This window comes from Hydra viridissima, unplaced genomic scaffold (genome assembly GCF_058129835.1).
Source record: "Hydra viridissima isolate aposymbiotic clone 2 unplaced genomic scaffold, HvirCarnegie_v1 scaffold_10, whole genome shotgun sequence".
NCBI classification, from domain to species: domain Eukaryota; kingdom Metazoa; phylum Cnidaria; class Hydrozoa; order Anthoathecata; family Hydridae; genus Hydra; species Hydra viridissima.
In genome coordinates, this window is record NW_028324309.1 from 10,607,323 (window position 1) to 10,629,177 (window position 21,855).

A 21,855-nucleotide genomic window follows, 5' to 3' on the forward strand; every position below is an offset into this window, starting at 1 on the left:
TCTTCAAAATTCCATGCATCACTAAGTTTTAACTCTCGCAAATAGATAATTGCACAATTTCTGGTTTTTCAAAATCTTATCTTTTAGATCCTTCATTTTTGCGAAATTTAAACCAGCAACAATTTTTTTTTATTATTTTTTTTTTTAAATAAAACTTAAAGTTAAATCTGTAATTCAGTATAAATAATATAAAACTTTGAAATAAAATCACACGAATTTAGATGCGCCCTAATGGACCGTCAAGAAAACCATTAAAAGTTTGATTGACAAGAACAACATCAATATACAATCCTATGTTTTAACTCAAAAAATATTTATAGTAATGGCATCATACTCGTATTACACAATTCTTGTTTCGTTTGGTGACAGATTTACTGAAACTCTGTTTATCAAAATTCCAGATTCAGAAAAAGTTCCATTTCAAAAATACAATATTTTTTGAAAAACGCAAATAGTGCTATAAATACGAGACAATTTAAATTTTCTATGATTTTTGCGTAAAAAAAAAACAACAACAAAGCATACTTTTGCAAATTCTAGTTTATATTTTGCTTTTGCTATCAAAAAATTTGTATATGCACCAATGTATAAATGCACGATTATTTACAGGTTTAAAAAATAATAGTTAAGGGTCATAATGTTTTGAACGTTTTCTACACAGTTTTTAGTCCGAGAACGAACAACTATTTTACCCATCGTCGAACTATACACAATTGAATTATGAATTATTAGAAAAAAATGTCAGAAAAATCGTAATAAAAGATATAGACTAAGGCTGAATCGTATTAATCTAAAGAACTGTCCCTAGTGTTGGTTAATGAATGTCTGCAGTATCTTTGTTTACTCATGTCCAAACAACATGGACTCTTGTTAGGGCAATCAAACTCCGAGTTGCAATGTATCCGAGGAAAATAAAATGGATCACGTAACGGGCACGATCGAGTCACTAAAGTAAATAGCAAATTAATTTTTAATTTGTAAATTAAAAAAATTATTAATACGATTTTGACAGAAAAGTTATTGTTTGGAATGTCTCGACCAACCTTTGGGAGTGCACATTCTTAAACCGAATTCACAGGAAGTAGCGCAACAAGCAAAACCAGACCCACAGTTCTCATCAGTATTGCAAGGATAAGAAAGAAGTAAACGAAGGCATCGAAGCTGAGTAGGGTGAGGACATTCTCCTTATTAAAAAATAAATCAAAGAAAAATATTTCAACAGATTTTATAGATCAGTATCGTTCTAATCACGAGTTAAACAAAAAAAGTAAAAAATATGTTATATATTTTAACTTTCAAAATTTACTATTTGAATCTACAATTATGAAAGCAAGTAGCGTACCGTTTCTTCCGTCAAGATTGTGTTCATAACCTGCCAATCCTCTCATGATAACTGACTTTTTAATATCTTCATGATGTTGATTTGCTTTCAAAATAAACTGGGGTTTTGGAATAATTGGATTTGGGTATTGAGATTTCTTTGAAAATGCTATTTCTTTATATGGCAAAATAGATTTTTTTGAAAATGCTATTTCTTTATATGGCAAAGTAGATTTTTTGTTAAAACTTGGTAAATTTACTAATCTCAAAGGATTTTCAATTTGATGTTGGTCTTGATTTATTGAATTTTGAAGATGAGAAGATTCAGTGAGCCGAGAAGAGTCATCTGAAAAAAATATTGCACCAATTTTTCTATTGGACGCTCTGATTTATGAATCAGTTTTTATTACTCAATAACTTATTAAAGATTTACAAATGAACGCTTATTCTTATATAAAAGAACAAAGCTTAAGGAGTTTAGCAACAATTTTGAGATGCAAGGAAATTATTATATCTTACTAAATGTCCAATTCACACATCGAATCAAATATTTACAAAAAATATTGAGACTTAAAGAAAAACCATTTCATTTTACTATTTTACTTCGATCAGAAATTTCTCTCTTAATGTAAAAATTCTTGTTATTTTTTCTGGTAATATAAAAATAATTTACCTGGTTCAGGGATCCAAGCAAGAGTATCATCTATTATAAAAATTTAGGATGCGATTATATAAGTGCAACTTTTAAAGTAAAATTATTTTTGACTTTTAAACATTGATAAAGTATTTTTGAGTATAAAGAATAAACAGTGACCTTCTATCGGAATGCCAGATATCTTTTGCTTTTTATCAAGTGTAAAATCTGTAAAGTAACAAATTTTTAACAGTAGTTAAATAAATTTAAACAAGATTTTATTTTTGCGCTAACAAAAAACTTAAGAGGTTTAAGCAACTATGAACAACCTTGATTATGTCCAATTGGCAGCACTTCTTTGGAAACTAAAAAAAAATTTAATTAATTTTAAAAAGAAACAATATCGGTGGTATTTGTGTAAATACATTTAAAAAAATTACATACTTTCATCATTTGAGCTGGAGCTTGCAAAGGCAACATAATTAGGGTGTAAAAAAGATTTCTTTTCAAGTGCACTGGTTTCTGGAGCCAACTGATCAGTAATTAACAAAGAAGACGCTGATGCTTGTGGAGAAGGATAAATAATACCTAGAACAAAACAACAACTTATTTATTCTGAGCATGTTAATTTTCAAAAAAAAGTGAAAGTTGAATTTTCACAGAGCTGTGCTGTCTGATGAAAATTTAAAAAAGTTCAATGCAATGTGTTAAAAGAGAATCAAATAACCTACTCTTTCGCTCTTCGGTAGCCTCCTGGATGGTTTTTTGAGCTTCCTTTAAACTCAATTGGGCCTCATTTGTTTGACTTTCTTGGACTTTATTCGTTTCATTTTTAAATGCATTATTTTCAATGGGTGAAGATACAACATCTTTATCTTTGTCTGGTAATGAGATCTGGTGACGAGATTCGCTTGACTTATCTTACAAAAAAATAAATTTAAATATGAAAACTTTGTAAAAAAAACTTTGTGTTTATAATAAACACTCAATTTTAGATACAGTACAACATACATTTTATATCACATTAAATAAATTTTGATGCATTTATCATTAAAAATTATCTTTATAAACTGATAATTTTCAACTTAAAAAAAAAAAAAAAAAAAGAACTTTAAGGTCTTAATCTATTATACATTATAATACATATAGAGTTCATAATAACAATCATATTTAGAGACAACAGAGAATCATATTTACAGACAACTATTGGTGTTTAATTCAATCAGGTATTTAATGTATTGATGCACAGATGCATTGTATAGAGAGGTGAAAAGTTTTAAAAACTAAAAAAATTTTAAAACTTCTTTACCTTCTTTGCTTGAAGGATTTCCAGAAGTATATGTAGCAACAAAACCTGGTTTCATTGCAGTCAGGTGACTGCTTGAAACAAATCGAACAAATAAAGTATCTTTTGATGTATACACAGGAGGAACTTTTTGTCCACAATACTTCTTTTTTTCATCACCTCCACTTAGGAAAACATAATCACTAGAACAACTAAAAAGAAAATTTATAAAACTTTCCAATAAACACAAAAAAAATAAATCTAAATGTTTTATATTTTCATTTTAATATTGATAATCTAATTCTATATATGTCCTACTCTTCTGTTCCAACGTCAAATGCATGAAAAGTAATTCTTATAGGTTTCTCTTCTGTAATAATAGTGATATTGCAATCTTCATTTGGTGGATAATATTCAGGGTAGTTAGGTGAGGAAATCAAACCAGCGGGAGCAGTGTAGTTGTAGCCACACAAATCTAAATAAAGTTGACAGCAAAAATGTCTTAAAGAAGAAAGTTATTTCCAGCAGTAGCAAAAGTTTCATGAACAGATAAAATTAAAAACTGAAACCCTTCAAACTTAAAAATTTTAAAACCATCACATTAAATACTACAAAACAAGAGTGATGACCCTTAAGAGGTAACAAAAACTTAACAAAATCAATTTGCAAAACTCAATTTACATTTTTAATTTAAAATATCAATTTTAGAAATGCTATTAGAAAAAAAAATTAGCATTCATTTGATAGAATAATTTGATAGAATTAATTATGTTAGGGTTATTCCCCAATCCATGGCAATGTTAGACTAAAAACATTATAAGGTAATCTACAGTCAATAATCAAGTGATTGAGTATTCTAGATTTTTTAACATTTTTTAAATACTCAACTCAATTCTGGAAAATCTAACTATGAAGATTAATTTTAGTAAAATTTTAAAATTAAATAAAAGAATAGGACAACTGATATGAATATATTACTTAGGAGCAACAAAAAAATGTAAAATATAATAGACAATGTTTATTTATTATATATTTTTTATGATCTATGATTATTTTTTATGATTTGTTTAATTTAGTACTTTCTTTTCCTTTTCTTTTTTTTTGAAATGTAACAAAGTGAACCTGTATTTTGAGCAGGTTTCTCTATAGCCTTGTATTTAGCAACAAATCCTTCGTCATTTTGTGAATCGTCTGAGTAAAATTTTATACAAAGTCGGTTAGTTGTTGAAACAAATGGAGGAGGTAAAGTTTTCCCACAGAATTTAGATTCCCCTAACCGAGATACACAATCTCCATCCATAACCTTTACAAAATCATTCTTGCATTCTTTATCATCAGGTGCTACAATTTTCATTCTAAAAAAACATTTTATTAAAAGATCTTTTAAAATTCAAATAAATGCATAATCACAAAATAAAAGATTTAGTCACAAAATAAAATTGACTTTCAAATGAAAGCTTACACTTCAAAATCTAAATGGATGACTTTTCCCTCCTCAACTTGTATAATATGAACACATTCCATATTATTTGGGTAATTGTTTGGATATTCTGGAGATGAAAAGTTTCCACGTAAATCAGTATATATTCCACCGCAACCGGCTAAATAAACACAAAAGCATATAGTATAGTGAAAGAAGTATAGCTATATATAAATCAGTGTATATCCCAACGCAACCAGCTAAATAAACACCAAAGGATATAGTGTGGTGAAAGAATTATAGCTACATAAAATAGTGAAATCAGCATAATTACCATCTCCAGGACATGGATTGTGAACATTGCATTTTTGCTCAGTAGGTGGTTTAGTTTCCTTGCGACAATCGGATGACTTTTCTGTAACTAAACTACCATCTTTTAGAGTTTTCTGACAAAGTACATCACGAACTTGGACACCTGGTCCACAAATTGTAGAACACTAAAAAAATATAAATAATAAAAAAAAAAGTAGTAAACAAGTAAATCTTGCATTTAAAACAAGTGCAAAAAAAATTTTCTGACCTCGCCAAATGGCTGCGCTACCCATTCAGCAGGGCATGATTCTTTATTACAACCCTCAGTGTCAGATGGCTTTCCTCCAGAACATAAACTATTATCAACATCATATTCAATACCATTACCAGCTCTCTGCACACAGCGAACATTTCTTTTCTTTAAACCACCATTACATGTTCGACTGCAATCTCCCCAGTAAGAAGTCTGCCAACTAATTTGAAAAATAAGGTAAACATTTATTTATAAATCAAAGTTTAAAAGTTCAAATTTTAACATAAAAATCAAATCATGAGTTGAAAGATCAGTTGAAACAAAGTTCAAATAGACTTGAAACAAAGTCTAACAGAAATAAAGAAAAGCTGAAAGATTACTTATCGTGATAAAAAAATTTGTTTAAAAGATTTTTTAGATGTTGTTGATTGTGAAAAAATGTATTAGCCATAATCTTAATAAAAAAATGCTTCTAAATTCCATCTCTTCTAAGGAAATATTTTCAGTTCCTGCATCTTTGCTTAAGAAAAGAAACAGCTTTGTTTTCTATTTTTATATGTGATGCTTGAGAATTTATTACAACCACCTTTTTTAAACCTTTATTTACTTTTAGTTATCACAGATTTTGATTTCATTTTAGAAAAGTTTACTACATTTGCTTTTTACTTATTTTCTTACTTTAATTTTTTTTTTTTTTTTTACTTATTTTCTTGTTTTTAACCATTTGAAGTTCAAAAAAACTTCAAATGGTTAAAAACTTTTTAAAAATTTTTTTTTATTTGAAAAGTGAAAAGTTGCTTCAAAGAATTTATTAATTATTTACAAGCTATTAAACAAATTTTTAAAACTCTTTGTACGGTACATTTATTTATTCAACATATTTCATCAATTCTTACATCGGTGGACAAGCTTCTTCCTTGCATGGATATTGTTGAACAGGAGGTTTTGTTTTTTTATCACAACGATCTTCATTTGATGGAGATCCATCATCTAATCTTCGGCATTCAGGTGTTACAATTTCTACTCCTAAAGTAGAGTAGAGCTTTTGTTTTATTTATAAATCTGACTCCTAAACTTATTTAATTATAAAGTTATAAAATCTTGTTTAATACAATAAGAAAACAAAATATTTCTTAAAACTGTTTTGCAGTATTGTTATAGTGCTGTGCAAGACAATCAAATATACTTAATAGTAAACTGTATATTTTAGTCTATTTTTATTTATAAGTTTTAATATTTAATGTTAACTTTTTAAAACAGCACTAGAAATGAGCCAGGAGACCTAGGAGAGAGGTCAGAGGTTAACATTTTTTTTTTAATTAACTAAAATCTTATCATAGCTAATATTATCTTTCTTATCTACAACTGATACAAACTTAGTTATAAATTTAACACATTTTATTTAATATAAAATTGAAAACACATCAGTGTATAAACAAGGTAAAACAATCTTTAATGCAATAAAATCAAACCTCCACCACAAGAAGTTGAACATCCAGACTTAACTCTTGACCACCCAAAAACACTATCATCTTTTTGTGGAATATCAGAGCGCTTTTCAGAAAGACTCAATTGAGACTTTCCATAAAAACTGCCCATATCAAACCCCATTTCTTTTAATGACTTCAATGCTTCAGCAATGCCTCCACTTCCTGTGCTAATCTCTGGAATCTCTGAGCGATCTGTTCCAGTGGCACATGAGCTACCATCACCATTACAAACACCACACCGATCAAATTTTGCTTTTGAGCCAAGAATAGAATCACAGCCTACTGTCTAAAATATAAATCAAATCTTTTTTACAATTTATGACACTTTCATTTTGTTATAAATATTTTTTTATTATACACTCCAATTAGCTAAAACTTTTTTCCTAACATTTTAACAGTATATCTAGCAATCATTAATATAGAGTTTTTAGCCATAAATATCTTACAACACATTCTCCATTAATACATTTATCAGCAACAACACTGCTATCCATTTGATCGCAGTTAGTTCCATCTTCAACATTACCAAAATCATACCCATGACCAGTTCCAGAAATAAAACAACCAAGTTTACATGACTCTATTGACAAAAAAAAAAAGCTTAATTTAATATCTACCACAAAAGAATTTTGGTTTCTCAAACTATCATAAAACCATCATCACATGATGTGTGAATGAGTAAATCCAGAAGATTTAGGATGAACTTTGATATAGAATTAATGTTACTGCAAATAGAAACAACATAATATAAATTTTCAAAATAATCAAAGGGGAAAAACCATACTACACTATCCAGCTTACCAATTTTTGAAGGCTTAAATTCCCACTCAAACTTTCTTTCACCAAAAAGACGCCCATCAAGCGAAGCACATTGTACACTTCTATGAGATTTTGAACCATTGTCACATGGCTTAAAAGATATCAAATCACATACTTACATAAGCAAAGATTGAAAAGACCCCAGCAGTTAAGAGGTCAAGATAATTCATGTAAAATAACAATTAACTAATGTATTATTATTAGTTAATTAATTAATCAATTAATAATAATAATAATAATAATAATAATAATAATAATAATAATAATAATAATAATAATAATAATAATAATAATAATAATAATATAAATAATAATAATAATAATAATAGTAATAATAATAATATAAATAATAATAATAATAATAATAATAGTAATAATAATAATAATAATATAAGTAATAATAATAATAATAATAATAATATAAATAATAATAATAATAATAATAATAATAATAATAATAATATATAATAATAATAATAATAATAATAATAATAATAATAATAATAATAATAATAATAATAATAATAATAATAATAATAATAATAATAATAATACAATAATAATAACAATAATAATAATAGTAATAATAATAATAATAATAATAACAATAATAATAATAACAATAATAATAATAATAATAATAATAATAATAATAATAATAATAATAATAATAAAAATAATAATAATAATAATAATGATGATGATAACAACAACAACAAAAACAACAGCAGCAGCAATAATAATAATAGTAATAACAATAATATTAATTATTTACTATTTTTACAATTATTATTATGTTTTGCAAATACTTATTAGTGTTTAATAGTTTTGAAATGAAATGTTTAAAATTTAAAAAATGATTCAAAAACTTTATATTGAGTAAAATATGATTTCATTGATGATTTTTACAACAGTTTAAGAATAAAACTTACTTTTATTTATAATTCTGAAAAACAATTTTTTAATTAACTCTTTGAAAAAAAAAAAAAGAAAAAAAAAGCATGTGAATGGAAATACAAGTTATAAGCATAAAGTTCTTAGTTACTGCTTCTTTTAGAATATAAGCAAATCACTTTTAAAATTCCAATTAGCCTTTTTAAAGAGATTGTTCAAAACCCTGCAGCCATAATAGTAAAATTCTACAACTGCTCAAATTTATATATATATATATATATATATATATATATATATATATATATATATATATATATATATATATATATATATATATATATATATATATATATATATATATATAAAGAAAATGGATGAGGACCTTTTTTTCACACAATCTATACATTCTGGATTCACCTTCACAATATTTTCCCCCATTACTTGGTCTAAAATAAAAAAAAAAAAAAAAGATTTTAATAATTTTAAATAACATTTAAGCACATAAAAAAGTAAGAACCTTAAAGGACCAATAATGATTTACTTTAAAATCTGCCTAAAAATCTAAAACAATCACCAATAACAAAAAAAATTGATAACTGTAAAAATCCTTCAGGATTATTGTAAGAGAACTATTAAAACAAAATAAATATGTTTAATACCCTACTAGATTTAGTAAAAAACTTAAATATTTCTAAACATAATCATTTTTACCTTATTCTATCAAGCATGATTTTTTTTTAATAAAACAACAGAGCTCAACAAACAGTAGTAGCAAAATTTCAGTTTAAATTTTAATTCAGTTCAAAATTTTAAAAATTCAGCTTACACAAACACCCAAACTAATTAAGTTGATTTTGTAGTTTTGTAAATTAAAAAAAAAAAAACATTTTACTAAACTTTTAATTTCACTTACTTTGGGTGACTGCATTGCCTGTGCCTGTATTGTACACCACCACCACAGCTTCTTGAGCAAGCAGAAAATTCATCACTCCAGCTTGACCATCCACCATCAGTAGATTTAATCTCCCCTGCTGAAACACACTCTCCACGATAACAGAACTAAGAAAACAAAACATGATAAACATAACCATAAAAATTTGCAAAATAAAATTCCAAATGCTACAGAATTTTAAAAATTCCATATTTTTCCTATAGCTTCTGACCAACAATATTTTTTATGATTTTTTTTAAAATTAACTTTTAAGCCGAACTTAAATTAAATTGTTTAACTTACCATAAAAAACTTTATAACAATAAGGAAAAATACTTTTGATAAACATCTTGATTTTAAGAGTTTTATATTTTATTGAATGACTTCTTTTTTTAAAAACCATATAAAGAATTAACTTTTAAACAAATATTATATAAACATTTATATGCAATAAATATTTATATCAGAGTATAATAAAACAAAATTCACTTTAGTTTACTTAAGTGTTTGTCTGAATATTTGTCCAGATATTTTAAATCATCTTATTATTATGAACTATTTTTATCTATAGTGTTAACAATAGTTACCTTAGAAAGAGCACATGTTGTACCATCAGCAGCAGGATATGAACTGGTAAAACATTTTTCAGGATTTGCTGGATTTGTACATTCCAGTTTGGTACATATTCCTTCCATCTATGAAAAATTTGTGAAATTAGGAAACAAAAATATGCATGTATTTTTTTTTGATGTCTACTGCATAGCTGATGGTTTTATTGATAAAATTTAGATCTCATAATCTACCCAGATGCAAATACTTACGATTATTTTTTAAAAAAGAAGGATTTCTATTATTGATGATAAAATGTTAATAAGAGTAACAGTTGAAATCAAATAGTTTTTTGCTGTTAAAATCATTTTTGTAGAAGAATAATGTCAACAAAACTGCTAAAAAAACAAATCTTTTTAACCTGATTTTTATGGCAGATCTTAGATCCAGTTCCAAATTGCATTTCACACTGCTTGTGCAAATCATACAAAACACCAGGTTTGTTATCCATTTTTTCATAATCAACCAACTTGGCTTTCACTGGTGGATCAAGAAGACATTTTGCTTGTTCTTTCCTAAATTCAAAAAATGTCTAAATGTTAATGAATAAAAAAAAAAATATTTTACAAAATTATTTAACAAAAAGAAAAAAGGGAACAACTTTTCAAGTTAAATAAAATTTGAACTTGTTTCTATTTAAAGCATATATTCTTAAATTAAAACAAAAAATATTACTTTAAAAAGTTTCTCAAATAGTTTCTGCTGCATCTGGACCAAAGAGTTTGTGAATTTTTCCATTCTTGTATGGGAGTTGTTGATGAACTCATGAGAAAAGTATTATCAGGACATATAAAGGAACTTTCATCGCCATCATGATTCATACCTAAGCTGAAGAAGAATTGTATACAAAATATACTTGAAAAAAACACTTGTAAAAAAATTTGAAATTTTTAGAATTTGCATTTTGAAAACATAAGTTTCAGTATAGATTTACATGGTACAGCATAAACTGGCAAGTCATAAAAATGCATATAAAATATAAAATAAGTAAGCTATAATAAAAAAAGGAATTATGCTAATATCAATGAAAAGACAAACAAAAAGTACCTATGACCAATATTGTGCGTGACAGTGTATGCAAGTGGTAGCCCATTGTCCTCATTGATTGAAGCTGAGTATGGCCAATTGCACATACCCCCAACCTGGGTTAAGCCTAATTAAATGGATTTATTAAACAACTTTCTAAAGTATAAAACCAGAAAAAAAAACTACTGAACAGTAATCTTAATTCTGACTTGGTATTGTAAATAAAAAAAAAAACACTTCAATAACAATTTACCCAATAAGTCGCATGGCTGTCGGTCATCAGCACATATGTTATACCTAAAACAGAAAAAAAATTCAGTGGGTTCAAATATAAATCATTTTTAAAAAGTTAATTTTAGTTTTAAGAAAACAATTGTTAAAAAAATTTAAAAGGCCAACCTTGTCATTAATACTGCATAGTCAAAGTGATCATCTGATCTATCATCTTGATCACTAGCTCTAGCAGCCCAAGTTCCAAAACTCTCTAATGTGTTTCTTGCATGATGATTGATAACCAAACCAGGCTGTTAAAAGTTTAAGATTTGAATTTTTTGTGTGAATGCAGGACATGAATTGGATTTTTTAAATATGTACAATGCAGAGATTACTTACAATATCTACTGTGTGCAGTTCAAGCTTTACAACAACAAGAATGATAAGGTTTGAACCAATACTCCCATCACGCAGCAAACTAGAAACCTAGATAAAAACCTAGATGTTTTTAAATACTGTTTTAAATAGAAATTTAGAAAATTTATCTTATTCAAAGTTTAAACATGAAGTACAAAAAAAAAACCATTATTTTGCACCAACATTTGTATTACAGATAATAAACAGATTAAACCTGTTTATTGTATTTTACAGAAATTTTAGATGTGCTTTTTCATCAGCATAAGTTTTATAAGTAAAAATTTCTATGTACAATACTCTTGGTCACTGCATATCTTTTACCTTTATTTCCACAAGAATAAAACCTTTAAGTAAAACCTTTCTAAAATAACAGTACATAAAATGGATGACTAATTGTATAAAGTCACTGTAGTTATTACAGGCACTTACAATGTTAAGGACTACAAGAGCAAACTGTGTAGCTGCATCTTCTCCATGGTAGTTGACCATTTTTTGATCAACCACAACCAATGTTTCAACATATCTCTCAGTATTATCAGATTTAACAAAATTTGAAGAATCATCTGCAGACCGATCAATACGATTAAGCGGGTCTCCTATGAAAAGATTTGTTCTTGAAATAGAAATCTGCAACTTTATATTTTTATCACTTTTTCATAAATGCTGAAATTAAAATCAAATCTTTTTTATTTCATTTTTCTTGTTGTTCTTAAGTTATGAAACAATAAAACAAAAACAATGAAGTAAAATCACAAAAGATCAAAGTGTAGAATAAAAAACTTTCAAAAAAACCTTAGAGATTGAAATTCACTTAAGATAACTTTAACAAATTTTATATGAACACTTTATTTTTTTTTTTCAATTAAATGAAATTCTATAATAAAAGTGGTTTCTTAACAAAATATATAGGTCTTTGTTAATTATCATAATTCTCCTTCTACTATGATGATTTACAAACTATTAATTTAAATTTGCTAGTTTTGGCTAATTTTATTTATAAATAGATAAAAAAAAAAAAAAGAAAGAAACATACGCTGATATCAAGAAAATGGTTACTGTAGTGGCATGCTGTATTTTGTGAAAAAACCCAAAGAATTTAATTTAAGTTCAATGACATTTTTCCAGATTTGATGTTAATGTACTTACTTTTTATAACTTAATTTATGTTGGTGGCATCATTTTAATTCTTTTAGCATTTGGCAAGAAATTTAAGTTCAAAGCACAGGTTTTCATGCATTCATTAAAAATTATATTCAAAGTTTTAATGTCACAGAATGTTGCAAAGCAATACAGCAGTTTAAAACTATTTAAACAACTTACTTCTAGAAAAATATTTAATTAAGCAAAAATATTTTAATTACCATTAACTACTACAAAGCTATTTTAAAAATAAGAAAAATTTACTAACAATATATATTTGTAAATTTATTGTTATTGTTCAAAAAATATAGATGACCTAAAAAACCTTTAAATGTATATTTATGCAAACACCCTTAAATATATATTTTACATATATTCTTTTAACATATATTTCATATATATTTTTATAGTGGCAAGTATATTATAATACCAATAAATATCTTTTTTTTCCAAAATTTTAAACATTTTTTGTTTTACATTTATAATTTCAAAAATAAGAAAATTTTAGATTTTTTTGTTTTAAATAATTTTTAAACTCTTTGCTTTTTCTGTCTTTTAAACTTTATTTTGTGTTGTCATGAAAATCTTCTTCAAATACTTTATTTTTAAATATTCCTTTTCAAAAAAGAATAATGCTTTAAGATATATTTTTAAAAAGTCTCAAGAAGTGAGAATCATTACTTTGTGTTTGAATTAAAATCTTGGAAAGTTACTAATAAATCTGCAAATTAAAAAATGTTACATTTAAGAATGTTAAATGCTGGTAGAATCTACTGTTAAAACTGCAAAAGAAGCTTTTATTTTGAAGGATTTCCATAGAACCTTTTGAGGTATCAAACCAGTTACAGTACTTTACAAAGAAAAAAAGTACTTTACTTATCAAAATTTAAAATTTTGTAAAAGTGAATATTGAGTAAATCAGAAAGGTAAAGTTGAAAATAGACAAACTAATTTTCCCCTTTAATGAAATTAATTACCTTTTGTGGCACACTGTTTTATTTTAGAATTTTTATGCCAAAGCCTTGTAAATCTTTCAGATAATGTTTCATGATCTTCAATAGCATCTTCTATAGATCGTCTATAAACAATATGTGGCTGATGATATGCTGACTGAACAAGGTTAGAATGTCTTTTTCTTGCTTTGGATTTATCATGAGTTGATTTATCAAAATGATTTTGTCCCTTTCTTTGATGAAATTTACTAAGGTATTTTGGAACAGGCTCAATAAAATAATCATGATTTTCAAATTTAAAAAGACCACTCTAAAAAAAAAAAAACAAACATGCAACCCTACAGTTAGGTTTTATATATATAGACACACAGACACTTAATTTTGTGACTCTTTTTATACATTTATCTTTCAAACTATTAATTCAAAATTTTTTAATTTTCTAATCATATTACCAGTCCTTTGCAAGTACTTAATCCAACCACTGATTCTTCGTGGTCATTTACCTTCCCTGAGTAATAACAATTTTTAGCTTTTTTTTCAACTGTGCCATTTTTCCCCTTAATTTCAATTTTAAAATTAGGTCCCAATAAATGCTTGTTTAAAGATAAGTTAAATTTGAAGTCAATATCAAATGCAGATATTCCAAATGTAAAATGGATAGGTTCTTGATCATGAAGTTCTCTCTTTTCTCGAAAATTTTTTGAATCTAAGTTGTTATCTAAGTGAAATGGAACTACCACATGATACACAGGCACTAAATAGAAAAATGTATTGAAATTAGTATTAGCACATACTCAAAGACAATCACACATTACAAAAATTAAATAACAGTAATAAACAAGATATTCAAGGAAATAAAAAACCAATGTTAAATTTGATAACAATTTATCATTTCACTTGGTACACATAAATGTATATCATTTCACTTGGTACACATAAATGTATATAATTAAAACAAGTATTATTCAAGTACTTACATGTTAAAACTTGCTAAAATACATATTTTACATCAAAATATATTTTTTATATATTTTACATTAAAAAATCTACTATTTTTTCCCATTGATATATATTAACATCTAGAACATAATTTTTTGTATTTTGCTGTGACTTTTCTATTGTCACTAGAGATTCTGTAAGTGCATAGTAACCAGCACTGACATAACCAGAGTTTTATTTGGGAGGTTTTTGGAAGCTAAGATTACAGTTAACTATTGTCTTGGTACCACCAAGTGGTTACAAAGTCATGGGCTGACTCTGGTTATAACTGTAACACAAGAAATCTTAAAATTTTGGTGAATTAGAGCAATCAATAAAAAAAAAATCAATAAAATCTTTATAATTGCAACTACTATTGTAGTAGTAAGTATAAGTTGTTTTTTCCTTGCTTTCAAATAAAATTTTAAATTGCTTTCAAATAACATCTTAAAAGAAATCTAAACAACAAGTTCAAAAATAGGCTTTAAAATAAGTTTTTCGCGCACTTCATATGCGTTCAAGAGAAACCCGGATACATGAAACTGGTTTATTTTGTTGCTAATTTAAACAAATCACTCAATAAGTTCACTAACAGCAGGTATGCAGAATTCTGGCAAATACTAAGGGCACACACAGGGCCAGAATGTACTAAAAATTAGCAAAAAATGATTGTACTTATTTTAAGATACAGTGCATATCAAAATAAAGATTTTTAATTTTTTTCAGTATTTGTTTCCGGTATAAAAAATTATATTCAACCACTCTAACCGGACGGTTGACCACTCTGACCGGGGAAAAGACAAAAAAATATATTTCATAAAATATATGAAATATTTGTGGCCTAGCTTACAAACCATACATTTTTAAACTTTAGGTTAAGAATTAATTTTGTAAAAATACTAAGCACTTTTTTCTTTTAAAAAGTAACAAACAAATCTTAAAAATAAGAAGTAACTGTTTTTTGTTTCTAAAGTCTTTAACATCAAAGTAAAATAACGCAAAAATCATTTGGATTTCTTTAAAATTATGATGAATGGTTTCATAGCTTTTCATTTTATTTCTTTTTTTTTTTTTTTTTTAATTTTTATTACTTTTATCAAAAAAAAAAAAAAAAAAGCACCAGTTTTGACTTTTGGACATTATTACAGGACCAAAAACATAAAAGTATGGAAAAAGTTTAGTGTTCCTTACCACAAAAGAATGAATATTAATTATTAAAGCCAAAAATAATCACTTTCAAACTTTGGTTTTTAGAATTTTCGCTAAATTCTCGTTCACAATGGGAGCAAAAACAAAATATTTCAATTTGAACATTAAACAAAATTTTAATGGAACAATATCGACATTTAAAAAATCGGCCGCTGATTTATTGAGCTGGCCTTTGTTGATTTGCTATTTCGTAGAATTCGTTAAAACTCAAATTGTATCAAAAACAAAAAAAGTTCCAAGATTTTATAAATAGCAGCTTAAAAGCTCATTTCTCCTTATTTAGAAAATGGCAATAGAGGTTGCATGAAATAGAGGTTATTTGGAATGTTTACTTAATATATTCATCAAACACTATGGTTAAAAAAAAAGTCAAATATCTTTTTTCAGCATCAGCACACAAATCATTTGCCCAAAGCTCACTACTTAGGTACTGATCTTAAACTTTATCTTTTAACTTATTTTGCAAATTATAAAAAGGATCAAAACTAACGCAGTTACAACGACACCCGCAAACAAGTTTGTCGGACTTAAACTGTTAAGTAACAGTTCTTATAATAAAAGATTCATAACTGCCTCAAATGATTATATGGTTTTACTGGCGATAAAACCCGATAAGACTCGAAGAAAGATTTTGGTGCTAGATAAAAACCGAAAATCCATCTTTTAAAACTGATAAAAGATTTTTTTTTAAATATTTGTGCAGATAACACTTGAAAGTTTTAGAATAAATGCTGAAAGAAAAAGATTTATGATTTGATATTGAAAAAAAACTATTGAAAAAATATATACAATGTTAGGCTAGTAGAGAAAATTGTCCCAGACGTATGTAATATAGCAGTAGAAGTTTGGGCTGTCAATATTTACAGCTAAACTTATAAATTAAAGCAATTTGGAAGCGATTTTTGGAAGGGTTATAATTGTGTTATTCATAAGTTCTATATATCCTTTTAAATTTGAGTTTCATTTTCGGTATATTAGACCGCAGTTCAGTGGTTGAAATACCGCTAATCTAGACCATAAACATTTGGCAAAAAATATTTTATCAGATTCACGTTATAACTTTGAAGTGGTTGGTGATGTCTTTGTAGTCGCCTTAAAAAAATTTCTTAGAAAGGAAAAACTGATTTAACCTATCGTGGTTGGTATGTATCTAATGGAGACTAAACTGTTCACTATGAGGTTTTGGTCTTGAAGATCCCAAAAATGCGTTTTCTTGCTCCATTAAACATTGAATCAATAAAACGCATACTTTTTAACTAATATTGCATAAGCGGTTGACGTTTGACGTTTGACGGTTGACGTTTCCAAATAACTGATGCAACTTCATTCGACTCAATATTTTAATTACTTTAGTTTCGCTTTGTAAAGTTAAAAATGGTTGGTTTAAAAAATATTTAAACGGAGTAACAGAGTTTACCCCTTTTACCGATGTTCTTTGCAAGATTTTTTACTGCTCCGCGTTTTATCTTATTTTGAACAACATTTTTTAAGATTTGAAATTAAAAGCCTTTGTCTTAAGTTTCCTATTTAAAAAAGATAAAAGATTTTAGCGAAGAATTCATTGGTATCACTGATAAGAATGAACTTTATAGAAGTTTTGTATGTCCTATGATAGTAAATATATGATAGTAAATATATATATATATATATATATATATATATATATATATATATATATATATATATATATATATATATATATATATATATATATATATATATATATATATATATATATATATATAGGGGAAAGGTGCCTATGATGGCATACTTAACTTTAACGTTTCTCTGAGTCATTACCTGAAAACTTAAAAAATAATTTTTGACATGGGTGTATTCCCTCTAGCATACAGAATAATAATGAACGTCAGAATTTTTACTATTATATTTTTTTATAAGTTTATACCATTAAAAAAAAAATACAAGTATGCCATCATAGGCAACTAACTGCTCCTATGATGGCACACTTTAAAGAAAATAGACAAACAAGAATTTTTTTTTGTTTTTTATTAATTGAAACACAACTTATCAAGAAAACAAAATTAATAATAAATATTTGGTCTATAAGCATAGTTCACATTTAAATTTTTTTTTCTACTTCTCTATATGCCTGCACATAAACAATGACACCAAGATCTGCATTTTTGACAACAAATCCTTGGTTCTTTAGAGCAAGACAGCGAATAAAGTTCATAACAATACAAAATGCTGTATCAGATTCGAAATTCATTTTATTATTACTTTCTTTCATCTCCTCATTGCAGTATTTTTCTTCAACAGCCGTCTTTCTTTTTGTTTTTCTAACTAATTTTTCCTTTTCTTTGTTATCTTTTTCTTTTGCCTTATCTTTTAATTCTTGAATATCCGGTGTGGTATTCAGAGGTCCAGTTTTTCCACGTTTTCATGCCCTTTTCAATTCAATTTTAGGGGTTGCTAAAGGCACCGGACACAACTTTTATATACTAGATCTTATCCTTTCGTTGAAACAAAAGATCCAATGCATATGGAAGCTTCTGATGGGGGAGATCTCATTTCCAAATGTGTTAGTTTCTCAAACTCTTGTATTTCATCTTTGTTCTTAATCTGATCACCTTTATTATGGGCATAAAAATTTATTTCAGGCATTTTTTTCAATTCATTTTGCAGACTTTCATGATGGCAACTCCTAGGTATGCCATCATAGGAAAGAGTCACCATATTTATTAAAACAAGCTGTGACTACCTTATTCTACACATATCATTAAAATAAGTATTCTAATAAATGTACAAAGCCTGCAGATGAAATGCATGAAAGTTTCACTTCTGTATGATGTATAATAAAATCGTAATCCTAAATATATGAGGGCATTAAAACTACAACACCACATGCGAAAATTTATGTTTGTTGATTACAAAAGCACAATTTATGACAGAGGGACGAATTTTTACCAGAAGTAATGAATTACTAATATACACATGTTGGTCTAATCACTTACGCACCAAAACTAATATTTTTGGAAATATGACCAGTATGCCATCATAGGCGCTATGCCATCAAAGGCACCTTTCCCCTATATATATATATATATATATATATATATATATATATATATATATATATATATATATATATATATAAAGGGTGCCGCAAGGATTTTTACACAAAAAGTCTAAATGAAAAGCATCTAAAAAATTAAAAGTATTCTTTCCCTGTTTATAATGAAGCTATGAATAATAAAAAGTTATTTAATATGCAAGATGACACAGTGTCATACATCAAAGACTGCAATGGCATGGAATAATAAAAACCTCACAAATGTTTGGACAGATTGGCCAGGAAACTCTCCAGACCTAAATTCTCTGAAAAATTGTTGGTCTTATTTAAAGGTTAAGATATATAAAGAACTTTGGACTGCTTAGTGAATAATAGCGATCATACAGGTTATTAAGATACTCAAAGGTTTGCTTTATTATGATCATGAAAGCAGGTAAAATTTGATTGCTTGTGAAAAAATTTTCTAAGTTTTTATTTCAAGGCACAAGCATGTAGAAACTTTTGCCCAACCCTATATATATGTATATATATATATATATATATATATATATATATATATATATATATATATATATATATATATATATATATATATATATTTGAATGGAATTCATTGGTATCACTGATAAGAATGAACTTTATAGAAGTTTTGTATGTCCTATGATGGTATATATAATATATATATATATATATATATATATATATATATATATATATATATATATATATATATATATATATATATATATTTATATATATACATACATACATATGTTGCGTATTAATACCAATTAAAAAAAGCAAAAAATATTGTAAAAGTCATAAATCTAATTTAGATACTTTTGTGAATGTAAATTAAAGTATAAATGGCCTTCTACTAAAATGATTTAGACACTTTTACAAGCACTTACGAGTTTTTCATAGAACGTTAAAAAGTAATCACTTGGTGACATTTAACTTAATTTTCATCAAAACTATATTTAGTGACTTACACCTCTAAATCGACGATATGTAAAAATACTACACTTGTTTTATTTCTAACTTCTATTTATATATAATGTTTATGGAACTTTTCAATAAATAACATTTTTGTTAAATTGTGCATACTATTTTGAACATTTTTAGAAGTTTTTCTCATTTATTCTACAGGTTTATATTTTGTAATGCAGATAATATAAGAGACAAATAACAAATATAGCAAATAAAAAAAAAATAGCTCAACCAATTCACTGTAATACTGTGAAGCTATTTAAAACCATTGCATATTTGCCTCCCTTCTTTAGAAATGATAAAAATCATTTTTTCCCTAAATTCATAAACACCCACAAAATTCAATGTAGTATCATGTTGTATGCGTCCTTCAGAATGACTCAATTAAAAATGACTCTAACGAAAGCTTTTTTTGCTATATTTTTTTTGCTTCTTGTTATTTTCATCAAAAAGAAGCTCTTTTAAATACAACAACCGTTAATTTGTTTATTATAATTGCATAATGAATGCTATGACAATAATTCTAATCAATAACTGATTTTTATAAAGATTAATAACTGAATTTTATACTCAAGAGAAGCAACAAATTTTAAATATCCAAGTATTTAACTATAACATTTTATTAGTTACCGTTATTTGAATCTTCAACTGCAAAAATGCGTGATAAGTCCCTCTTTTTCATAGATCTGTGTATGTTTTGGAGCTAAATTAACATAAATTAACATAAATTAATATGAAGCTGGTTTAAAAAATAGGAGCAATACTTATCTTCATAAGAATCACGTGAACAGTTACAATTTGAGCAAAAAGTTGCGAAATAATCAGAAATTGTAAGAAAAATTTCATATCAAAATTATTTCATATTAAAATGGTTTTATATATCAGGATAATTTCTTATTAGAAATCCAATGAAGTGTCTTAAAAACCAATATATTTATGTAAATTTAGTTAGAAAATTTTTTGAAGAGCTGTTTAAAAAGAAAATTTTTGAAGAGATTTTTATGAAAATTTTAAGTGATAATAGTTAAAACACAGAAATAAATCAACACCTAAAACAAAAATGTTTTAGAACTCGCAGTTTCTTAAAAATGCTTTTTCAAATTTAAACATCTTTAAAGAATATCCTAAACAGCGTCCAAAATTCTACCTTAGGGTTTTCATATTTGTAAGGTTGCTTAGCAGCATATAAATGTTTGACGTACGCCAATAAAATTATCAAGAATCCGCAAACACACCTTTTGGACAACAGAGATTTCATTTCAACTAAAAAAACAAGTTCTTTGTTACAATAAAAGGATATGATTAATTCAACAATTAGAGGATGGGCAAAACTTTCATTTGATATCATCAAATAATCTTAAACTGCACCATATTGGTAAACTAAGTTAAACTCGTAGAACAAATATTTAACAAACCAAGTAAATAGCGTTGAACAAAACGCCTGCCCATTTACCGTGCAAACTTACCTCTCGTTAAAAAAATTCCCAATTTCTAAAGTTTCATTATTCACGTATTTAAGATAACAGATGAGAGAGAATCTTTTTAGCTATAAGCTCAAAAAAATTGAATGAAATATAAAACTTTTATCAAGATTTTTCCATACTTTAAAAAAAGAGTGTTATAGAAAATGATAATTGTCATGCATCGTTGCATTGATATGAAAGAGCTTCATTTAATGTGCACTGAATCAGTTCGGGTGCTACAAACATTTATAAATCGGAAAATAAAAACGTACTTTCACTAAAGATGCAAAAAATATATATTTTCAAACCTTTGGTGATAGTTTCAAAAAAACCAACAAGAAACACCAAGGGCTTCTTTTTCTAGCTTTTCATCTTTTATTTGTTTTTTAATATCAGACTTGAAAAAATCTTCATACAATTTTTTATTTTCTACTTGATTGGTCATGCGTGTTAAACAACAGTGTT

At 26.3% G+C, this 21,855-nt stretch overlaps 1 protein-coding gene across 2 annotated transcripts; it reads right to left on the bottom strand.

Moving 5' to 3' along the window:
* Nucleotides 1-522: 522 nt before the first annotated feature.
* Nucleotides 523-21,799, bottom strand: LOC145182057 (A disintegrin and metalloproteinase with thrombospondin motifs 6-like). 2 transcript variants are annotated; one of them, XM_090065640.1, is made up of 33 exons: nt 21,699-21,799; nt 21,075-21,190; nt 20,558-20,630; nt 14,169-14,470; nt 13,741-14,026; nt 12,053-12,219; nt 11,606-11,692; nt 11,393-11,517; nt 11,247-11,290; nt 11,015-11,120; nt 10,643-10,795; nt 10,329-10,482; nt 9,946-10,053; nt 9,341-9,486; nt 8,810-8,873; nt 7,516-7,624; nt 7,161-7,294; nt 6,697-7,000; nt 6,121-6,250; nt 5,240-5,444; nt 4,994-5,156; nt 4,702-4,840; nt 4,362-4,594; nt 3,558-3,714; nt 3,264-3,451; nt 2,686-2,874; nt 2,399-2,542; nt 2,284-2,319; nt 2,135-2,182; nt 1,994-2,023; nt 1,343-1,666; nt 1,044-1,184; nt 523-946 (listed from the first exon to the last, which is right to left on the bottom strand). In XM_090065640.1, exons 2-33 carry the CDS (start codon nt 21,183-21,185, stop codon nt 786-788), a joined length of 4,761 nt encoding a protein of 1,586 aa, XP_089921766.1. In that variant the 5' UTR covers nt 21,186-21,190; nt 21,699-21,799; the 3' UTR covers nt 523-785. The 2 variants fall into 2 exon arrangements, with proteins under 2 accessions (XP_089921766.1, XP_089921767.1); XM_090065641.1 differs by lacking the exon at nt 21,699-21,799 and adding an exon at nt 21,394-21,576.
* Between the last annotated feature and the right edge of the window lie 56 nt (nt 21,800-21,855).

Coding starts and splice junctions, on each gene's coding strand:
- LOC145182057 (XM_090065640.1), bottom strand. CDS start 21,185: ATGAAATCTCTGTTGTCCAAAAGGTGTGTTTGCGGATTCTTGATAATT. Junction 20,631..21,074: donor ACAAATATGAAAACCCTAAG/GTAGAATTTTGG, acceptor ATGTTAATTTAG/CTCCAAAACATACACAGATC. Junction 11,291..11,392: donor TATGCAGTATTAATGACAAG/GTTGGCCTTTTA, acceptor TTTCTGTTTTAG/GTATAACATATGTGCTGATG.